This window comes from Leptidea sinapis, chromosome 16 (assembly GCF_905404315.1).
Source record: "Leptidea sinapis chromosome 16, ilLepSina1.1, whole genome shotgun sequence".
Taxonomy (NCBI): domain Eukaryota; kingdom Metazoa; phylum Arthropoda; class Insecta; order Lepidoptera; family Pieridae; genus Leptidea; species Leptidea sinapis.
In genome coordinates this window covers 13,201,551-13,217,823 of record NC_066280.1, presented here as the reverse complement: position 1 = coordinate 13,217,823, position 16,273 = coordinate 13,201,551, and the positions used below count along the sequence as shown (strand labels likewise).

The window sequence follows — 16,273 nt, the reverse complement described above, 5'->3', positions numbered from 1 at the left end:
CAGTGCGGTTTTCATCGAGCTTTCTTCCACGTACTAAAAAGCTGTGGAATGAGCTTCCTTATGCCGTGTTTCCGGGACGATTCGACATGGGTACCTTTAAAAAGCGCATACATCTTCCTTAAAGGCCGGCAACGCTCCTGTGATTCCTCTGGTGTTGCAAGAGATTGTGGGCGGCGGTGATCACTTAACAAAAGGTGACCCGAATGCTCGTTTGTCCTCATATTCCATTAAAAAAAAGGCGAGCGCATTTGTAGTGCTGCTCAGAATTTTTGGGTTTTTAGAGTCCTGAGCGGAACCGCATTGTAATGGGCAGGGCGTATCAATTACCATCAGCTGAACGTCCTGCTCTTTTTGTCCCTTATTTTCATTAAAAAAACCTCACTAGCTAATAACAAAGTTTTTTATTACGGCTACTATTACATGCTTGGTGCGTGGCATCTTGACACTCAATGGCATCTTTCAAATTTTGTAACATACGCTTCGTGTTATTTTACATTGAAATTAATAAAATACAAAATACTTACTGATGATATGTGATCCCAGTGTCTCTCTTATTTCTTGTAGTATGATTTTTTTAAAGGTTTACTACGCAACCCGGCATTTTAGTTTAATATTATTACCAAAGTTTAACAGAACATGTGGCACTTGTGTTCAACACAACATGTGTTCGAGACTGGCGGGAGTACGCCCGCTTGTACTTGGGCATAATATAAGTTGCCGCACTTTGAGACAACACCTGCGGTATCTAGTTGAAGCGCAGCGGAGACCAATCCTCAATCTAAGCGAATAACGTTGTAACATGTATAACAAAGTAATAGAATAATATAGATAATTCAATCAATGTTTTCGTTCTGTTTAACAATGACAAACAGGAATGATTTGTGAATGTTTTAAGACAAAACTCAATATCTACACCACGGACGACTAAAAAAGAAGAACTCCGCGCCGTGATATTAGTAAGTGACGCACCGATATGCTAGTGTGTGTGCGGTTACGGGGGATACTAGTTACACAATTTATCCTCCCATAAATAATCATATATGGCCACAAATACTTATATAGTTTCGTTTTTACACGTTTTCACAACCTACGACGGCATTTTTAAAATATTTTATTGAGACGCAAACTGATCTGTCACAGATGATGACAGTTCTCATAATAGCCGCCTATAGGCCTGTAGTAGTTTAAGTGTGTGCTTAGGGCTATGTATTTACACGTTAATCGGCTTGTTTTGGTGCTACACTGTTATGTAAGGTGACACGGAGTCCTTATTTTTTTACTAGTCCGTGATCTACACTATAAGATATTTTCACCACAGCACTGACTAGCTAGTGTTGCCAATAGTTGTTGCAGTGGCCGCCCGTATGTCATTTGTAGTTCATAGTATACAGGGTGTCCCGTAATCAGTGGACCAACGGGATACCCGTGATAGGGGTGGTCATCATCTATCGAAAACACCAAATTTTACTGTTCTAGGGCCAGTAGTTCAAAAGATATGATTTTTTAAGCATTATTTTGAAAATTCTACCCTTATCAACACAAAAGTTGAAAAAAAATATTTTTTATTTTTATTTTGCCCTGTTTCTTAACTTAAGGTGGCTGAGGAAACATGTGTCTTCACAATTAAATCCATTTTTGTGAATAAATATTGCCAAATTAAAAATTAAAAACCAAAACATGCGCAAATATCAAATAACTAAATTTGCAACGTGATGTTTGAAGCAAGCTAGTGCAAAAAAAATGTATGACAGCCTTGCGGACCATTATTTAAAAAACATCTGCAGTTCATACTGATTCCAAAAAGGTATAATTAATCATTATTGTGAAACAATAAAAGACAATAATTATTTTAAATCAACATTAGATAGCAATTTCTTGGCGGAATTTACAATAAAACAAAAGTAAATAGTTAGAATTTTTTTATTTATTTCTTATAATAAATGTTCGAAATGTCTTCCTCTTACTCTAAGGCATAGCCGGCATCTTCTTATAAAATTTCTTTTTAAACTTTTTAACGCCCTTTCATTATTTTTGACTTTTTCACTCACCACATTCAGTTTTTGTCTTAGCTGTCTTTCGTTATCGTTAACGGTTTCATATACGGATTCTTTAAAATATCCCCATAAAAAATAATCCAATGGATTAAGATCAGGTGATCGAGCTGGCCATGGGATTGTACCTCCTCGTCCAATCCACCTACTTGGGTAAGACTCGTTTAAATATTCCCTCACTTGTCTGCAATAATGAGCGGGTGCGCCATCATGCTGTAACCACATCCTCTCACATACCTCCTGTGGTACATTTGCTAATAAATTACTTAAGTCATTTCTTAAAAATTGCAAGTACCGAGCACCATTAAGCCTCGGTGGGAGCTCAAATGGACCAATAAGTTTACCATCTAAGATTCCAGCCCACAAATTGACTCCAAACTGGTGCTGGAATCTATCTTCTCGTACAATACGTGGATTCACAACAGCCCATTCATGTAAATTATGAATGTTAAACACTCCAACTCTTTTAAAACACGATTCATCGCTCCATAATATTGAATTGAAAAATAGTGGATCTTGTCGGCATCGGCGAAGCATCTCTGCACAAAAATCTATCCTCCGTTGATAATCAGCAGGTAATAGTGCCTGCACTCGTTGAATATGATAAGGGTATAAACTGTTTCTTTTTAAAATGCGATGTACTGTTGTTTTTGCTATACCAGTACGTCTTGAAATACGACGAACACTCGTAGAAGGTTCTTCTGTCACTTCGGCCAGTATTTGAAGTTCATCGACTCTTCTAGGTCTTCCCACGTTGTTTGCAGCTCCGGGAATTCTGCCTTCTAAATACGCGTTATTTACACGGAGAAAAATTCGATGATCCGGATAGCGGTCGCGATTAGGATAGCGCTCACGATACGTACGGGCTGCTTGCCGAGCGTTTGCATTACACAGACCGTAAATAAAATACATCTCAGCATATTCACGAGGAGTATAGGTATTAGGCATTTTATAAAATCCGGGCAAACAGTATCCAAATCACAAAGACAAACAAGGTCCAATTCAAGCGTCAGTCACCAAAAAAAAGAGTCGTAATGGTAGCGAAGTAAAAAACACGTGTGCAGCTACGAGCTATGAGCAAGTCTCTGATGAAACTAAGAATAATTTGAAAAATTAGGGTGTGGGGATCATAGGCGTCGGCCAATAGGACCCCGTAAACGAAAAAGGTACCTGAGCGAGAAAGAGATAGCATATTGTGTTATCTCTCTCTCGATAACAAAATAATTCTCAGAATAGATAGCGCTTAAATGTTTCTCGCAATTGGAGTCTAAAATTGGTTATTAAGTTATTTTTTTTGTAAAATGTAATATTGTTATACCTTTTTGGAATCAGTATGAACTGCAGATGTTTTTTAAATAATGGTCCGCAAGGCTGTCATACATTTTTTTTGCACTAGCTTGCTTCAAACATCACGTTGCAAATTTAGTTATTTGATATTTGCGCATGTTTTGGTTTTTAATTTTTAATTTGGCAATATTTATTCACAAAAATGGATTTAATTGTGAAGACACATGTTTCCTCAGCCACCTTAAGTTAAGAAACAGGGCAAAATAAAAATAAAAAATATTTTTTTTCAACTTTTGTGTTGATAAGGGTAGAATTTTCAAAATAATGCTTAAAAAATCATATCTTTTGAACTACTGGCCCTAGAACAGTAAAATTTGGTGTTTTCGATAGATGATGACCACCCCTATCACGGGTATCCCGTTGGTCCACTGATTACGGGACACCCTGTATACAATTTACTTCTATATAAAAATTTGGGAGGACTTAATTAATTCCGTTGGGAGCTTTTCTCCTCCCAAACTACCTTTTTGGAAAACATTAACATTGTGGTATGAAGATGATTGTTAAGTGTGTGGTGAGAAGCTATTGGTTCATAGCATACATAGCACTGACCTCTACTATATACCACTGGACTGTCGGCTGTCAAAGTGCTTTTGTGCCTGTTTGCTATTCGCCATTTTGGCGCTGTTGGCCATAGCGAGAGTCTGCGGTACTAAAACTAGTGATGACAACCGCAGCTAAACAAACATCAATAGGAAAACTATTAACAACAAAAATTGTGAACTTTATTACGTTGATTCCTGAAGTATAAATAACACGGAAAACGACCGAAATTAATTCAAAATGCAAAAATACTAGAGTATTATACGTTTCTCTCGCAGCCATTTGTATTATACGTTAAAATTAGTTCTCCGGACGCTCGCGAGTGGCGCTTCAAATAGGCACAAAACATTTGCTGTCAAACACATGGAACAGCCTGGTATTTATACAGGTCAGTGATACATATCTATAGATAAATGGTGCATACAAAATTAACCCACTGAAATAGGATAATTGGAAACAATTTGCTATTTTAAAGTGATTAATTACACAAATTAAATTTGAAAACAAAATTTATGAACAATGAAGCGACAACCTTAGAGTTGTACAAGACATACAAGATTTATCAACGGTGTGTCACTCGAACGGTTGGCTCAGTGGAAAGAGCGTTCGCACGGAACGCGCGGGTACGAGTTCATAAATTTTGTTTTCAAATTTAATTTGTGAGGATCATTGCATACATCGAATGTCCACAATAAAATTTTTGAAGTAATATTTCTTTAGGCGCGTTATGAAATGAAGAGCGTGAAATTTTAAGATGCGCGCGCATCACTGTAACACAAAAGTAACAGGGTGAAGGTGGTTCCTAAAATTTTCTGACATGCGACATTCGTTATTTTTTTATGGTTTTTTCGTCCATTATTAGGACAGGCAAAGGGTTCAAGCCCATGCAGCCGTATTCGTTATTTAATAATTAATTGTCAAACCCATATTTGCAAGATTTTTACAATATTGTTCTTTCTAAAAACGTAGAATAGCAGGAACAATAAATAATTTTAGGTATTTTTGCTTTGTTAGGCCAAAGATCTATAACTTCTTGCGTGCATACATACATACACACTTTATTTTTAAACAAAACATTATGATTTCTTCTGTAACTAGTGATTTATGCTTCAAACATTAAATATGGAGGGTCACTATACAAATAAAAACAATATTTCAAATAGAAAAATAATATAATTCAATAACATCATTAAGAAATTACATTTAAATCTTAACTATTAAATATTATGTAAATATTCGACTTAGGTATATTTCTACTCCTGTTTATCACAAATTTCTTAACCTACTAAATAATAATGTTAACCCCACGAATTATATAGACAATAATATTTATTTTTTAATATTGCGTTTCGTTTTGAGTTGATGCTCTTCAGCAATTATTCAAATAAACATAATAATCCCATAAAATATAAACATGATTACATAAGAAACCATGATACATGTTTTTATTAAATTTTAGATCCCTTTTTAAATGTTGTAAGTCATGTGGAAGTGTAAGTTTAGGCATAGTGAAAGGGTATATAGAAAAAAGTGGAGAAAGCTAAAACTAATTGATAAATTAAATTTTTCATTCATTGTTTATGGTCTCTTTAAGAATGTCAGATAAATGGAAGCAAATTCAGAACTAATTGAAGATGTATTTATCTCCGCTATTGATGTAACATGTGTAAACATTATCGTGTTTCGGTCAGAAGGGCGCCGTAGTTAGTGAAATTACTGGGCAAACGAGACTTAACATCTTATGTCTCAAGGTGACTAGCGCAATAATTGTAGTGCTACTCAGATAGTAGTCTCTACTTTTTGGATATTTCAAAAATCCTGAACGGCACTGCATTGTAAGGGGCAGGGCGTATCAATTACCACCAGCTGAACGTCCTTCTCGTATTGTCCCTTATCGTCATGAAAAAATTTTTTTTTACGAATTACGGTCCAAAAAAGATTTTTAGGTCCGGGTTTTGAAATGGAAAGCAACATTTGCCCTGTACTTTCCCCGGGGCGTAAAAAGAATAGGGTAGTCCCAGGCCCATGGGTGGCGTAAGAGCCGTCTTATGACGTCAGCACAATAGGGCCAGACTCGTCGGGGTTAATTACCACACTCGCACAGAATTCGTGTGAAGTAGCGGCCTATTGCCGCTATGTTTCGCATAGGTTAGTGTCGAGGACGGGAGGCCATGAGGCGTATGGTCTCTCCCAATTGGTTGAGTCGCCAACGCGGCTCCCGGATGTGGATAGCCACATGCCGTCCTTATTATTTTTTTTTTATGGAATAGGAGGACAAACGAGCGTACGGGTCACCTGGTGTTAAGTGATCACCGCCGCCCACACTCTCTTGCAACACCAGAGGAATCACAAGAGCGTTGCCGGTCTTTAAGGAAGGTGTACGCGCTTTTCTTGAAGGTACCCATGTCGTATCGTCCCGGAAACACCGCACAAGGAAGCTCAATCCACAGCTTCGTAGTACGTGGAAGAAAGCTCCTTGAAAACCGCACTGTGGAGGACCACCACACATCTAGATGGTGGGGATGATATCGTGACTTGTGGCGTGTCGTGCGAAGATGAAATTCTTGTAGAAATATTAGATCTTCTGCTGACTACACATCCCGATGGTTACCAGGTCTTTGTCGACGCCCCTCTCGGAACGTCCGACCATTGCCTGGTCAGGAGTGTAGTGCCTATCCGACGCCAACGTCGCAGACCACCAGCGACCCGCATTCATCATCAGCAGATTGGGATAGGTTGCGTTCCTTTATTGCATCCTACCTTTGGGGCAAGGTTAAACAAAAAAAAAAGCAAAAAAAGTCGGAGTCCACATGAATGCTGCCAAACATAAGGTTATGTCAAATAGCAACCCGAAGCCAAATAAACAAGCATCTATCTATTAAAGGCGAACGGACAGCGCTTTGTGTGTTGAGGATACATGGGGGAAGAAGGAACTCCAGAACACTTTCTTATGGAATGCAGGAGGTTAGCCAAGCAACTAGCACAAATCCTCCGATATCACTTCTGACTTCCGGATCCTTCCATAAATTTGAAAAGACTGCTAGACTTTTGGAACGATTTGGGCTGGTTGGATTAAGAAGAGAAACGAACACGCACCATGGCCAAATAAAGAGGCTAACTGTGTAAACAGCCCAGCTAATCAAACTAAACCGAAGCCAATTCAAATGGAAATAAAATTACATTGAATATATTATTATGCTAAAAACAGTAACGAAGTTGAGGTAGAACCGAGGATAAAAATTAATCGAAAAGATTTTTTTTAAACTATAAGAGGGATGATAACTGGTTTAACACAGCCATAGACAAAAATTACAAAAAGGTGGAGCCTTGTACCCAGATGGGATTCAAACTAACTTTAATAGTATCACTGCAACATAGACTAAGAAATTTACCAACATTGAAATTTTTTTTTTGTATTCTTAGAATAATTACTTTTTTGGAACAAATATAAACCTTAAAATATTTTTTTCTAAGTAAATCACTTTTAGGGCACTCTGGTTCTACCAATATTATTAATCTTAGCTGTAAGAACATGGTGCTGTAAAAATACCTAGGCCACTATGGTTCTCATCACAGAAAATGACAAATGAAAGTGCCAAGAAGACGCTAACCATATAACTTCAATTAAGAATGCTCTAGTACAAGCAACTGTTAGCTATTATTGTAATAATAGTGAATATAATATGGTTATAATAATCTTTGTCACGATCGAGACATCATGTCACATAAAGTAGCTAATCACTGAACCAATCTTGCGGCCCTGAGCATAACTCTGCCAGACCCCACGATAATTGCGGTGCATTTTCTATTTTGGATTCCTAGGGCCGTATATGTATATATTATAATTTTATGATTTAAAGCATCAAATTGTGGCCAGTTTTGCGATGGCGTAAATATATTATTCTAAACCAAATTATTTCTATACGAAATAAGATTTTACAATCTCTTATTGAACATAAAAAACTACCACCCATTCGATAAGATATGCCTTATATATATTGATTCCTCTATTCACTTGTGTGTTCATATGCGGAAGTCTTTCTTACCTACAGAAGAGACATAAAAATTGGGTACCTTGATGTGCTTCATTTGAATACATCTTGTTTTCGTTTTATTCAATGCCTTACACAGAAAAAATCCTGCGTTTGCAATGCAAAATTTCAGTGATCAAGTTTTACATCACATTTCAAGATCGCTTGCCTAAACTTACACTGTTTGGAAAGCCAACTTTAGAATTTAATGTGCAGTAATAAATCCTTTTTGCATATGATCGAGGTACTCCTTGCGACATGGCATCTCATCTGCAGGTCTATTGTAGGGCTGCCATACTGGTTCTCCAACAAAGAAGCGTTTGGCACGAATAAAATTCTGGAAAAACATATTCTGATGTAAGTTTCAACTATATGTAAGTTGCGTCACCGCATTAGAGGTCCGTGAGACCTTTTTTTTTATGAGTATAGTGACTAGACAATTGAAACATTAATCTGGAGGATGCTTGATTGAACCCAAGTTCGGAGCGTAATCGCAATTGCGTTCGTCACACATGCACTCGTTAATTCTCATAAATTTTATCAATATAACGTAAATTGCATTGTAATTTCAGATCTAAATATTGTATACAGATCTAATTTTGCATGTTTTTTGCTGTCTTAAATATAAAAATGGAGTTGTACAATTGGATCTCTCTTACTGAACTCTAATCTTTACCTATGTTAAGAGTTATTGCCAAATCAGCAGGTATCAGCAAGGCAAAGCCAAACAGACTTTGAAGAAACAGTGTATTGTCAACAGAACAAACAAATTCTTCAAGCACCCTGCTTGAAGAATTTCCCATTCCAATATTCTATAAGAGGAAGGTCAAGCCACATATTTCCATATGAATATCTGGGATAGCAAGGTTTTCATAAGGCCCCACTAATTTACATCCCATATAAGAGAGCCAGAAATAGACCAGACTCAACCATATTAGTACCACATTTGCACATAAAACAAGTGTGACTCATAGCGGTCCTGAGACTATTTAAATCTAAGAATTAAACTTATGATGATTGAAACAAACTAACATTACTGTCAAGCGTAAACCTGTGGTAGATACCACTTGGTATGACAATCATATCTCCTGGGAACACAGCTATCCGTATCCATCTGTCTTCACTATCACGGACATCAAAGTATCCGGAACCTTCCACAACAAATCTGAAATAAACATAATATAAAGTTTAATAAAACATTTTCAATAATGGGTGATCTTTTTGTTATTGTAATAAAAAACGAGGTACTTGTTATTTTTTTACCATTCAAATTATTATATAAATTCATATCCGTTCAATATATAGCAAGGCCATCATATTGTTGCTAGTCAAAACATACTCTGATAAAAGTAAGAAAAGGTTTTTTTGGTAGACAACGTCATAAGGTGATAAAGAGATTCACTTTATGGTAAGTAGTAAGTAAAGCCTGGCTTGTCATGCTTAAATAGTGATCTATCAATGATATCTACTATCTACACAATTAAAAAAATTGGGCTCACATTACTCTCATAGTAGTTAAATTTACACAGAACACAGTGCACAGCATAGTACTAAATTTCAATACAACACAGAACCGGTGTTCACAACCTTAGACCAGGCATCATACCAGGGCCATAAGATTATCGCATATTTGCATATATAGATCAAAATTATCGTACGCACCAGGATAATGACTTTAATACAACAAAAAATCATATGAAACATGACAGTAATCAAAACAAATTACATCCAAAGACAATATATTTAAATTTCTAGTATAGGTACCCTGTGGGAGATATCAATATCAATCTCTAATTGGCACACTGTAACAGCAATCAATGAAAGGACTTCATCATGAAGCAGCAGAAGTCAGCAGCAGCATGTATTACTGATATGGATATAAGAAAGAAATGAGCCAATAGATGGCACTGACTGCAAAAACACCTGTAGTTGCTGTTGACTGTCAGTAAAATTTAAAATTCTATCATCTACATCTAAACATGATCATATAATCTGCGTATGATGGTCTATAATATGACATCATATGTAGATATGAGATTATTGTACATGTACGATAATTACCATACTGTTGCGAATGCTAATGTAAAGCAAGAGTTCAACTGGAAAAAATTGGCCCAGTATTTAAAGTAAAAAGGGATGTAAGACAAGGAGACCCAATGTCCCCCAAGTTATTTTCAGCAGTCCTTGAAAACATTTTCCGCAAACTAGATTGGGATCACATGGGCCTCAACATAGATGGTAAGAAATTAAACCACCTCAGATTTGCAGATGATATCATATTATTCGATATTTCGATTCGATCCAAAGAAACTACAAGGTATGATCGAGTCACTATGTAAGGAAAGCGAAGAGATTGGTTTAACAATGAACACCACAAAAACAAAATTAATTACAAATTCAATCAAAACCGAAATTAACAAAAAACAACCTTCCTAGAATATGTAGATGAGTACACATACCTTGGAAAACTAATAACTCCTGTAGACCTCACAAGCAACGAAATAAATACAAGAATAACCAATGGAAGGAAAAAATATTGGTCTATGAAGGAAGTCATGAAGTCCACCAATCTCAGCATTACAATAAAAAGAAAGGTATTTAACACATGTATCCTACCCTGCATTACATATGGATGTGAGACATGGGCATTCAACAATGAGCACCGAGACAGGCTTAAGTACTGCCAAAGATCTATGGAACGAAGTATGACAGGAACACATAGACTAGACAAAATTAGAAATGAAGACCTGGGAGAAAAAACTAAAGTAACCGACATACTTAATAAAATAGATCAGCAGAAGCGGAGATGGCAGGGAGAAATGGAGCAGAATTGTCACAGATTGGTATCCAAGAGGTTGCACACGGAGCCAGAGGAGACCTCGAACAAGAGGGGAGGATGAACACAAACTCACAGCAGGCCCGAACTGGAGAAGAGTGACCCATGACAGACTCCGATGGAAAGAGCTAGAGGAGGCCTTTGCCAAGCAGCATACTGAGTTAAGAGACATACTCTAACTCAGAATAAAAAGGGCTTAATAGAATAAGCATGTTGTTTACGACTTTGCATCAGCCTAGTGAAACTCTAAGAAAAAAGTGATTCAATCCATTGTATGATACTTTGCAGTAATTAAAAGATTGACAGATGATGGCTATAATCTTGTAAAAAACGGAGATAGCCAAAATCTATCTATGTTTGAAGCAACCATTCACTTTCAAACTTAGCTGGATTATACTTCCTGGACAGTCGCCATACTGTAATTACTATTATTTGGAACTGATGTCAAATCACTGCATGTTTCATACTAAACTAAATTTCACCTTTTTCTTAGACAATCCTGCCTCTTATTACATAGTATTTACATCTTCTTTGCTTTGCATAACCTAGCCCAACTTGTAAATGAAGAGATGCATAAATCTGTAGTGCAATGTGAGAACTAAATAGAATCAATTCATGCCTTGTTTACCTTATTTCTTCATCAGTATGGAGGTGCTCAGTATAGAATGATTTGAGTTTCTCTTCATAGTTGGACAGACACTTTTCTGAACAGATAATTTCATCTTCGAAGGAATATCCACGATCCTTTTTAATTTTGTCCAAAATTCCATCAGTTGCATAGGTGTTAACATCAAGCTATAATATTATTGAAAATATACATAATACATTTCAAAAATATAACATAAATATAAAAATCAATCAATGAATTAGATCTGTTTGGAATAATACACATACCAATCTACAAAAACAAATAGTATGCTATTTTTGTAATGCTATCAATAACTATATATTAATTCAATGTTAAGTTATATCAAAAAGCTTTTGACCTTTTAAGACTGATTAGTTCTTCGTACTGGGAATGAGTAATGATTAAATAGATTGTGTGTAACAAAAAATATCTGCTTGTTATTATATTTTATACTGCTATTAACTTATATATTTTAAGTTTTCTGCATACAATGAAAACATAGTAGGTTTTTGTTTGTTTGGAACCCGGCGTTTTTGTGAATGTACATAAATGTTTTATTAACTCACTTTAAAGTATTCAACACCTGTTTTCTTGAACAAATCTTCTAATGATATAAATTCGGGAGGATTTCTGTGATGCTCTAAACGTTGATCACTTGTCGTATCATTATCCATATACCACGATTTTACCATTTTAATGAGAAGTCCAAACAGATATCGAACTCAAATTAATAATATCCTTAGCAGTTGAAATAATTCTGTAGCTGCTGAATTAATTCTGTCGCACTACCGCTAGCAAAAATATTTATATTTTAGTGACTGACTAGTCCAGCCTAGCTATTTAGCTAAATTCTCCTAACTACAGTAGTTAACAAAAAGCGATTGACAGATGACGGCTATAATCTTGTAAAAAAAAGGAGATAGCCGAAATCAACTACCGTAAAACGGGGTGATTAGGGATCCAGGGGTGAATAGGGATAAAATCAAAATTGAACCTGAGACGAGAAATTAATTTGCTTACCATAGATTACTACATACTTTTTGGAAGAAAATCGTAGTAGAATATATACTCTCTAGGTTGGCAGCATTTGTTTAACATGAAGTCAAGCAATTCGGCGTAAGATTCACTACTGAAGTTGTTGCTCTGTTACCGGTGTTTTTTTGTGGTTCTAAACTTTCGAGATAAATATATTTTTTTAGAACTATTTGAGCTAGTTTAGTTTTATTACGGTATATTAGTTATTTCTAGAGACGTTACATAAAGGGTGAGTACAATTTAAGCGCTTATTTGTAAATTTAACGGTTAAAAGTGGGTGGAGATACTTTTTATCGAAATTTGAGGTGAATAGGAACGCCGAATGGGGTGTATAGGGATGGTTAGTAAGTCTAATAGGGACGCCATATTTGGTTAATAGTGACGAGCTTAGTGACTCAATGGGAATGTAGAAGGGTCAATAGGAACAGGGCTGTCACCACAATGTTCTTGTTTTTTATCATATAAATAGTTACAAAATTAAATATCGGCTTTAAACATGCAAAGATTATTAATACATGATAACTTAAAAGTAAAAAATAAATTATGACGAGTAGTAATTATGAGGGGGTACAACAGCTTTACAATTCAAAGAAATCGTTACTTAAGATGTGGATATATAGGAAGAGCATGTGTTATGATAATTCTAATAAGCACAAGCTCAGCTTGGATAGTTACATGGTTCCATTAAGAAGTTCCGATGCCCACTTTCCGACTTAATCACCAGATAAGTTTGCTGGTACTATTGTGATTCCATGTGAATTTGGTTAGTTATAATATATTTTTAATGCAATAGGTAGACAAACGAGTTTATATTTGTTGAACAATAATAAGAAATAAGTGCAATTCTATCATTAAATCTCTTTCTTTTTTCAGATAACATCTATTTTTGGACAACGCCGCGTGATTACCAAACTAGTCGAAACACAAATTATAAAAAATATGACGATTCTGTAATAGAAATAGCACTACACGAGTACAATAGCTCTAACCTTTCCTTTAAAGATGTTTCACGGAAATACGATATACTGAAATCAGTCCTGCATCGGCACAACACCCGTGTCATGAAAAAACAAGGAGGCCAAACTGCCCTAAGCCGGGCTGAAGAAGCGTACTTAGTAGAGTACGTAAATGTATGTTCAGAATGGGGATATCCTCTAGAACCCATTGATTTTAGATTGCTGATAAAAGGATACCTGGATAAAATGGGAGTTGATATCAAAAGGTTCAAAAATAATTTGCCAGGTCCTGATTTTATGTCATGTTTTCTTAAAAGGCATAAAAATAAAATTAGCAAAAGACTCAGTCAAAATACAAAGAGAGCAAGAGCAGCTGTTTCACCAGAAACCATCGATGAATATTTTAGAAAACTTGAAACGTCTCTTCGAGGCACACCACCTGCTAACATTGATAATTACGATGAGACCAACCTCAGCGATGACCCAGGACGTCAGAGTGCTGGTTAAGAGAACAGTCAAATACCCTGAAAGGGTAATGAACCATACAAAGGGTTCCACATCTCTTATGATGACTTCTGCAGCTGACGGCACTCTTCTACCCCCATATGTTGTATATAAATTGCAAAATATGTACGATACGTGGCGGCAAAATGGACATAAATATTGTAGGTACAACTGCACACCTTCCGGCTCGTTCGATGGTAATATTTTCCAGGACTGGGTTTGAACTATTGCAATGCCGTATTTCAGTGATAAAATTGGATCTAAAATTTTTATAGGTGATTATATAGGTGATTTTTATAGTGACCTGGCCTCTTATTTATACTTAATATAATAATTAATATGTTAATTATAATACTTTAAGTATAGTATGTTGATTAAAAAAAGATTTTAATACTTCTATAATGTTGATTATTACAGTGATTTTATATTTTTGAATTCATTTGTATTATAACCTTTACCCGACTGTGCAAAATAATGGTAATATTTGACTTAGCCGTGACAACCCTGACTGTTTTTTTCTATTGTCCCATAGCTGATCCCTATTAACCCCTCTAAGAGTTTAAATAGGGATGGGCAACATTTTAAGCTATCATGAGTAATTCGTAAATTTTTTAAGTTCTTTCTACATTTTATCTAATAGAGATAGTTTTAACTCAAGTTTTTAAATATAAATAACATAGGTTTTATAGAAAAAAATCAGAGAAAATGTCATCTAAAATCTAGTTTCGTCCCCATTCACCCCGTTTTACGGTACGTTTTAAGCAACTGTTCTATTCTATTCTATTCTTCCTACTATGGCTCCTGTGGAAGGTATACCACAAGTTTGCCAATGTCACGTTAAGGTAGACCACCAAGCTTAGAGTATTCTTTTACTAATTTTAATGGTATTGATCGGTGCTTAAGATTGAAACAAGTTTTATTTTCTTATACCTGAAACAAATATACATGCTGTTAGGACTATATACACACACAAATATAATTACTTAAATTATTTGATATAAGTACTTAGAGCTATTTACAACTTAATCTTATTTATTTTAATATATTTACACAAAATATATACAAAAGGAGTGAAAACTAGGGAGAGGAGACATTTAAAGGAAGTTGGGCGGGGAATTTCAGGAGGTATAAAATTGTATAAAGAAGGTTGTGTTAAAGGGCAATTGAAGAATAAATGATCCACGTTTCCCTCATCTAGACCACATTCACACAAGGAATTGTCCCTAATTCTTATTTTAGCCAAAAATACTGGGGTACAAGCATGATTAAAACGTAAACGACAAATAGTTGTAATCACTGACTTGTTGGGAATTTTAAATTTCGAGAACCAAGGTTTCTGAGAAATTACGGGTTGTAGATCTCCATAAAATTTGCCTTTAGAGTTTTTGGAAACTTGCCAAATGCTGGACCAACTCTCATGCAACTTGGGTTTCAGGATGGTGCGCAAGTCATGGGAGAAAATTTTTGAGTATTGGAGGGAACCTGTTGCAATAGCTGTCTTTGCACAGGCATCTGCATTTTCGTTACCAAGAATGCCTGAATGACCTGGAATCTATGCTAAAACGATGTTAATATTGAGGTCATAGCATTCTTTCAAAGATTCCCTTATTTTAAATATAACGCGCTTTCAAACTTAGCCGGATTATACTTCGTGGCCAATCACGATACTGTAATTATTAATTTTTCAAACTTATGTCAAATGACTGCACGTTTCATACTAAACTAAATTTCAATTTTTAATTAGGCAATCTCGCTTCTTTTGGAATTTAATCGCATATAATGCAGTAATTTAAGTAACTTGTAATAAAAGTGAACAATGACAAGAGAGATTGTATGTACATATATGATTATTTGACCCAACACAGGCGAAAAGCTTCATGGGAGACACCTGTCCCTTGTTTCCAAGTTCTTTTTTTATAGATATAACAAATTTTAATTTTATAAAAAAAAAATTGTTAATGTTATGTCTGACACTGATTTACATTAGGACGTGCCTGTGTGCGAATGGAGGCACCCTGGCATGTCAGCTGTTGCTTCATATCTAAACCAACTGCAGGTGATGTTTACAACGACATGCTGAATTGTCGTCAATCAAATATAAACTTTATTACAAATGGACATTCCAGAAACTTTTAGTATGGCACACGTAGTATACCTTACTTACGAATTGAGAATCTTATTAGCGGGCATTTACAATGGGTTCACATGGGCCGATTTTTACATCAACTGCTAAATCGTTTCTGATTTGAACCGTCTAAACAGACGTTGAACAATATTCAATTTGATAAAAGTTTGAATACTTTCAAATTTTATTATTACTCTGTCAAAATTATCAAATGTCT

The 16,273-nt window shown here is 35.5% G+C and overlaps 2 protein-coding genes and 1 long non-coding RNA gene across 6 annotated transcripts in view; 2 read left to right on the top strand and 1 right to left on the bottom strand.

Annotated features, from left to right (window-relative positions):
- LOC126968736 (calaxin) overlaps positions 1-16,273 on the top strand; it is a 199,376-nt gene that overhangs the window by 62,140 nt on the left and 120,963 nt on the right. The window lies entirely within an intron of this gene.
- LOC126968753 (acireductone dioxygenase) lies at positions 5,095-12,275 on the bottom strand. 2 transcript variants are annotated; one of them, XM_050813866.1, is made up of 5 exons: positions 12,172-12,275; positions 12,003-12,134; positions 11,437-11,603; positions 9,005-9,137; positions 5,095-8,309 (listed from the first exon to the last, which is right to left on the bottom strand). In XM_050813866.1, exons 2-5 carry the CDS (start codon positions 12,126-12,128, stop codon positions 8,178-8,180), a joined length of 558 nt encoding a protein of 185 aa, XP_050669823.1. In that variant the 5' UTR covers positions 12,129-12,134; positions 12,172-12,275; the 3' UTR covers positions 5,095-8,177. The 2 variants fall into 2 exon arrangements, with proteins under 2 accessions (XP_050669823.1, XP_050669822.1); XM_050813865.1 differs by having other exon boundaries at positions 12,003-12,268.
- LOC126968774 (uncharacterized) overlaps positions 12,378-16,273 on the top strand; it is a 384,859-nt gene continuing 380,963 nt past the window's right edge. The window contains exons 1-2 of the long non-coding RNA XR_007730278.1: positions 12,378-12,700; positions 13,345-14,206. This is a non-coding gene — a long non-coding RNA (uncharacterized LOC126968774). The remainder of the gene's footprint in view (positions 12,701-13,344; positions 14,207-16,273) is intronic.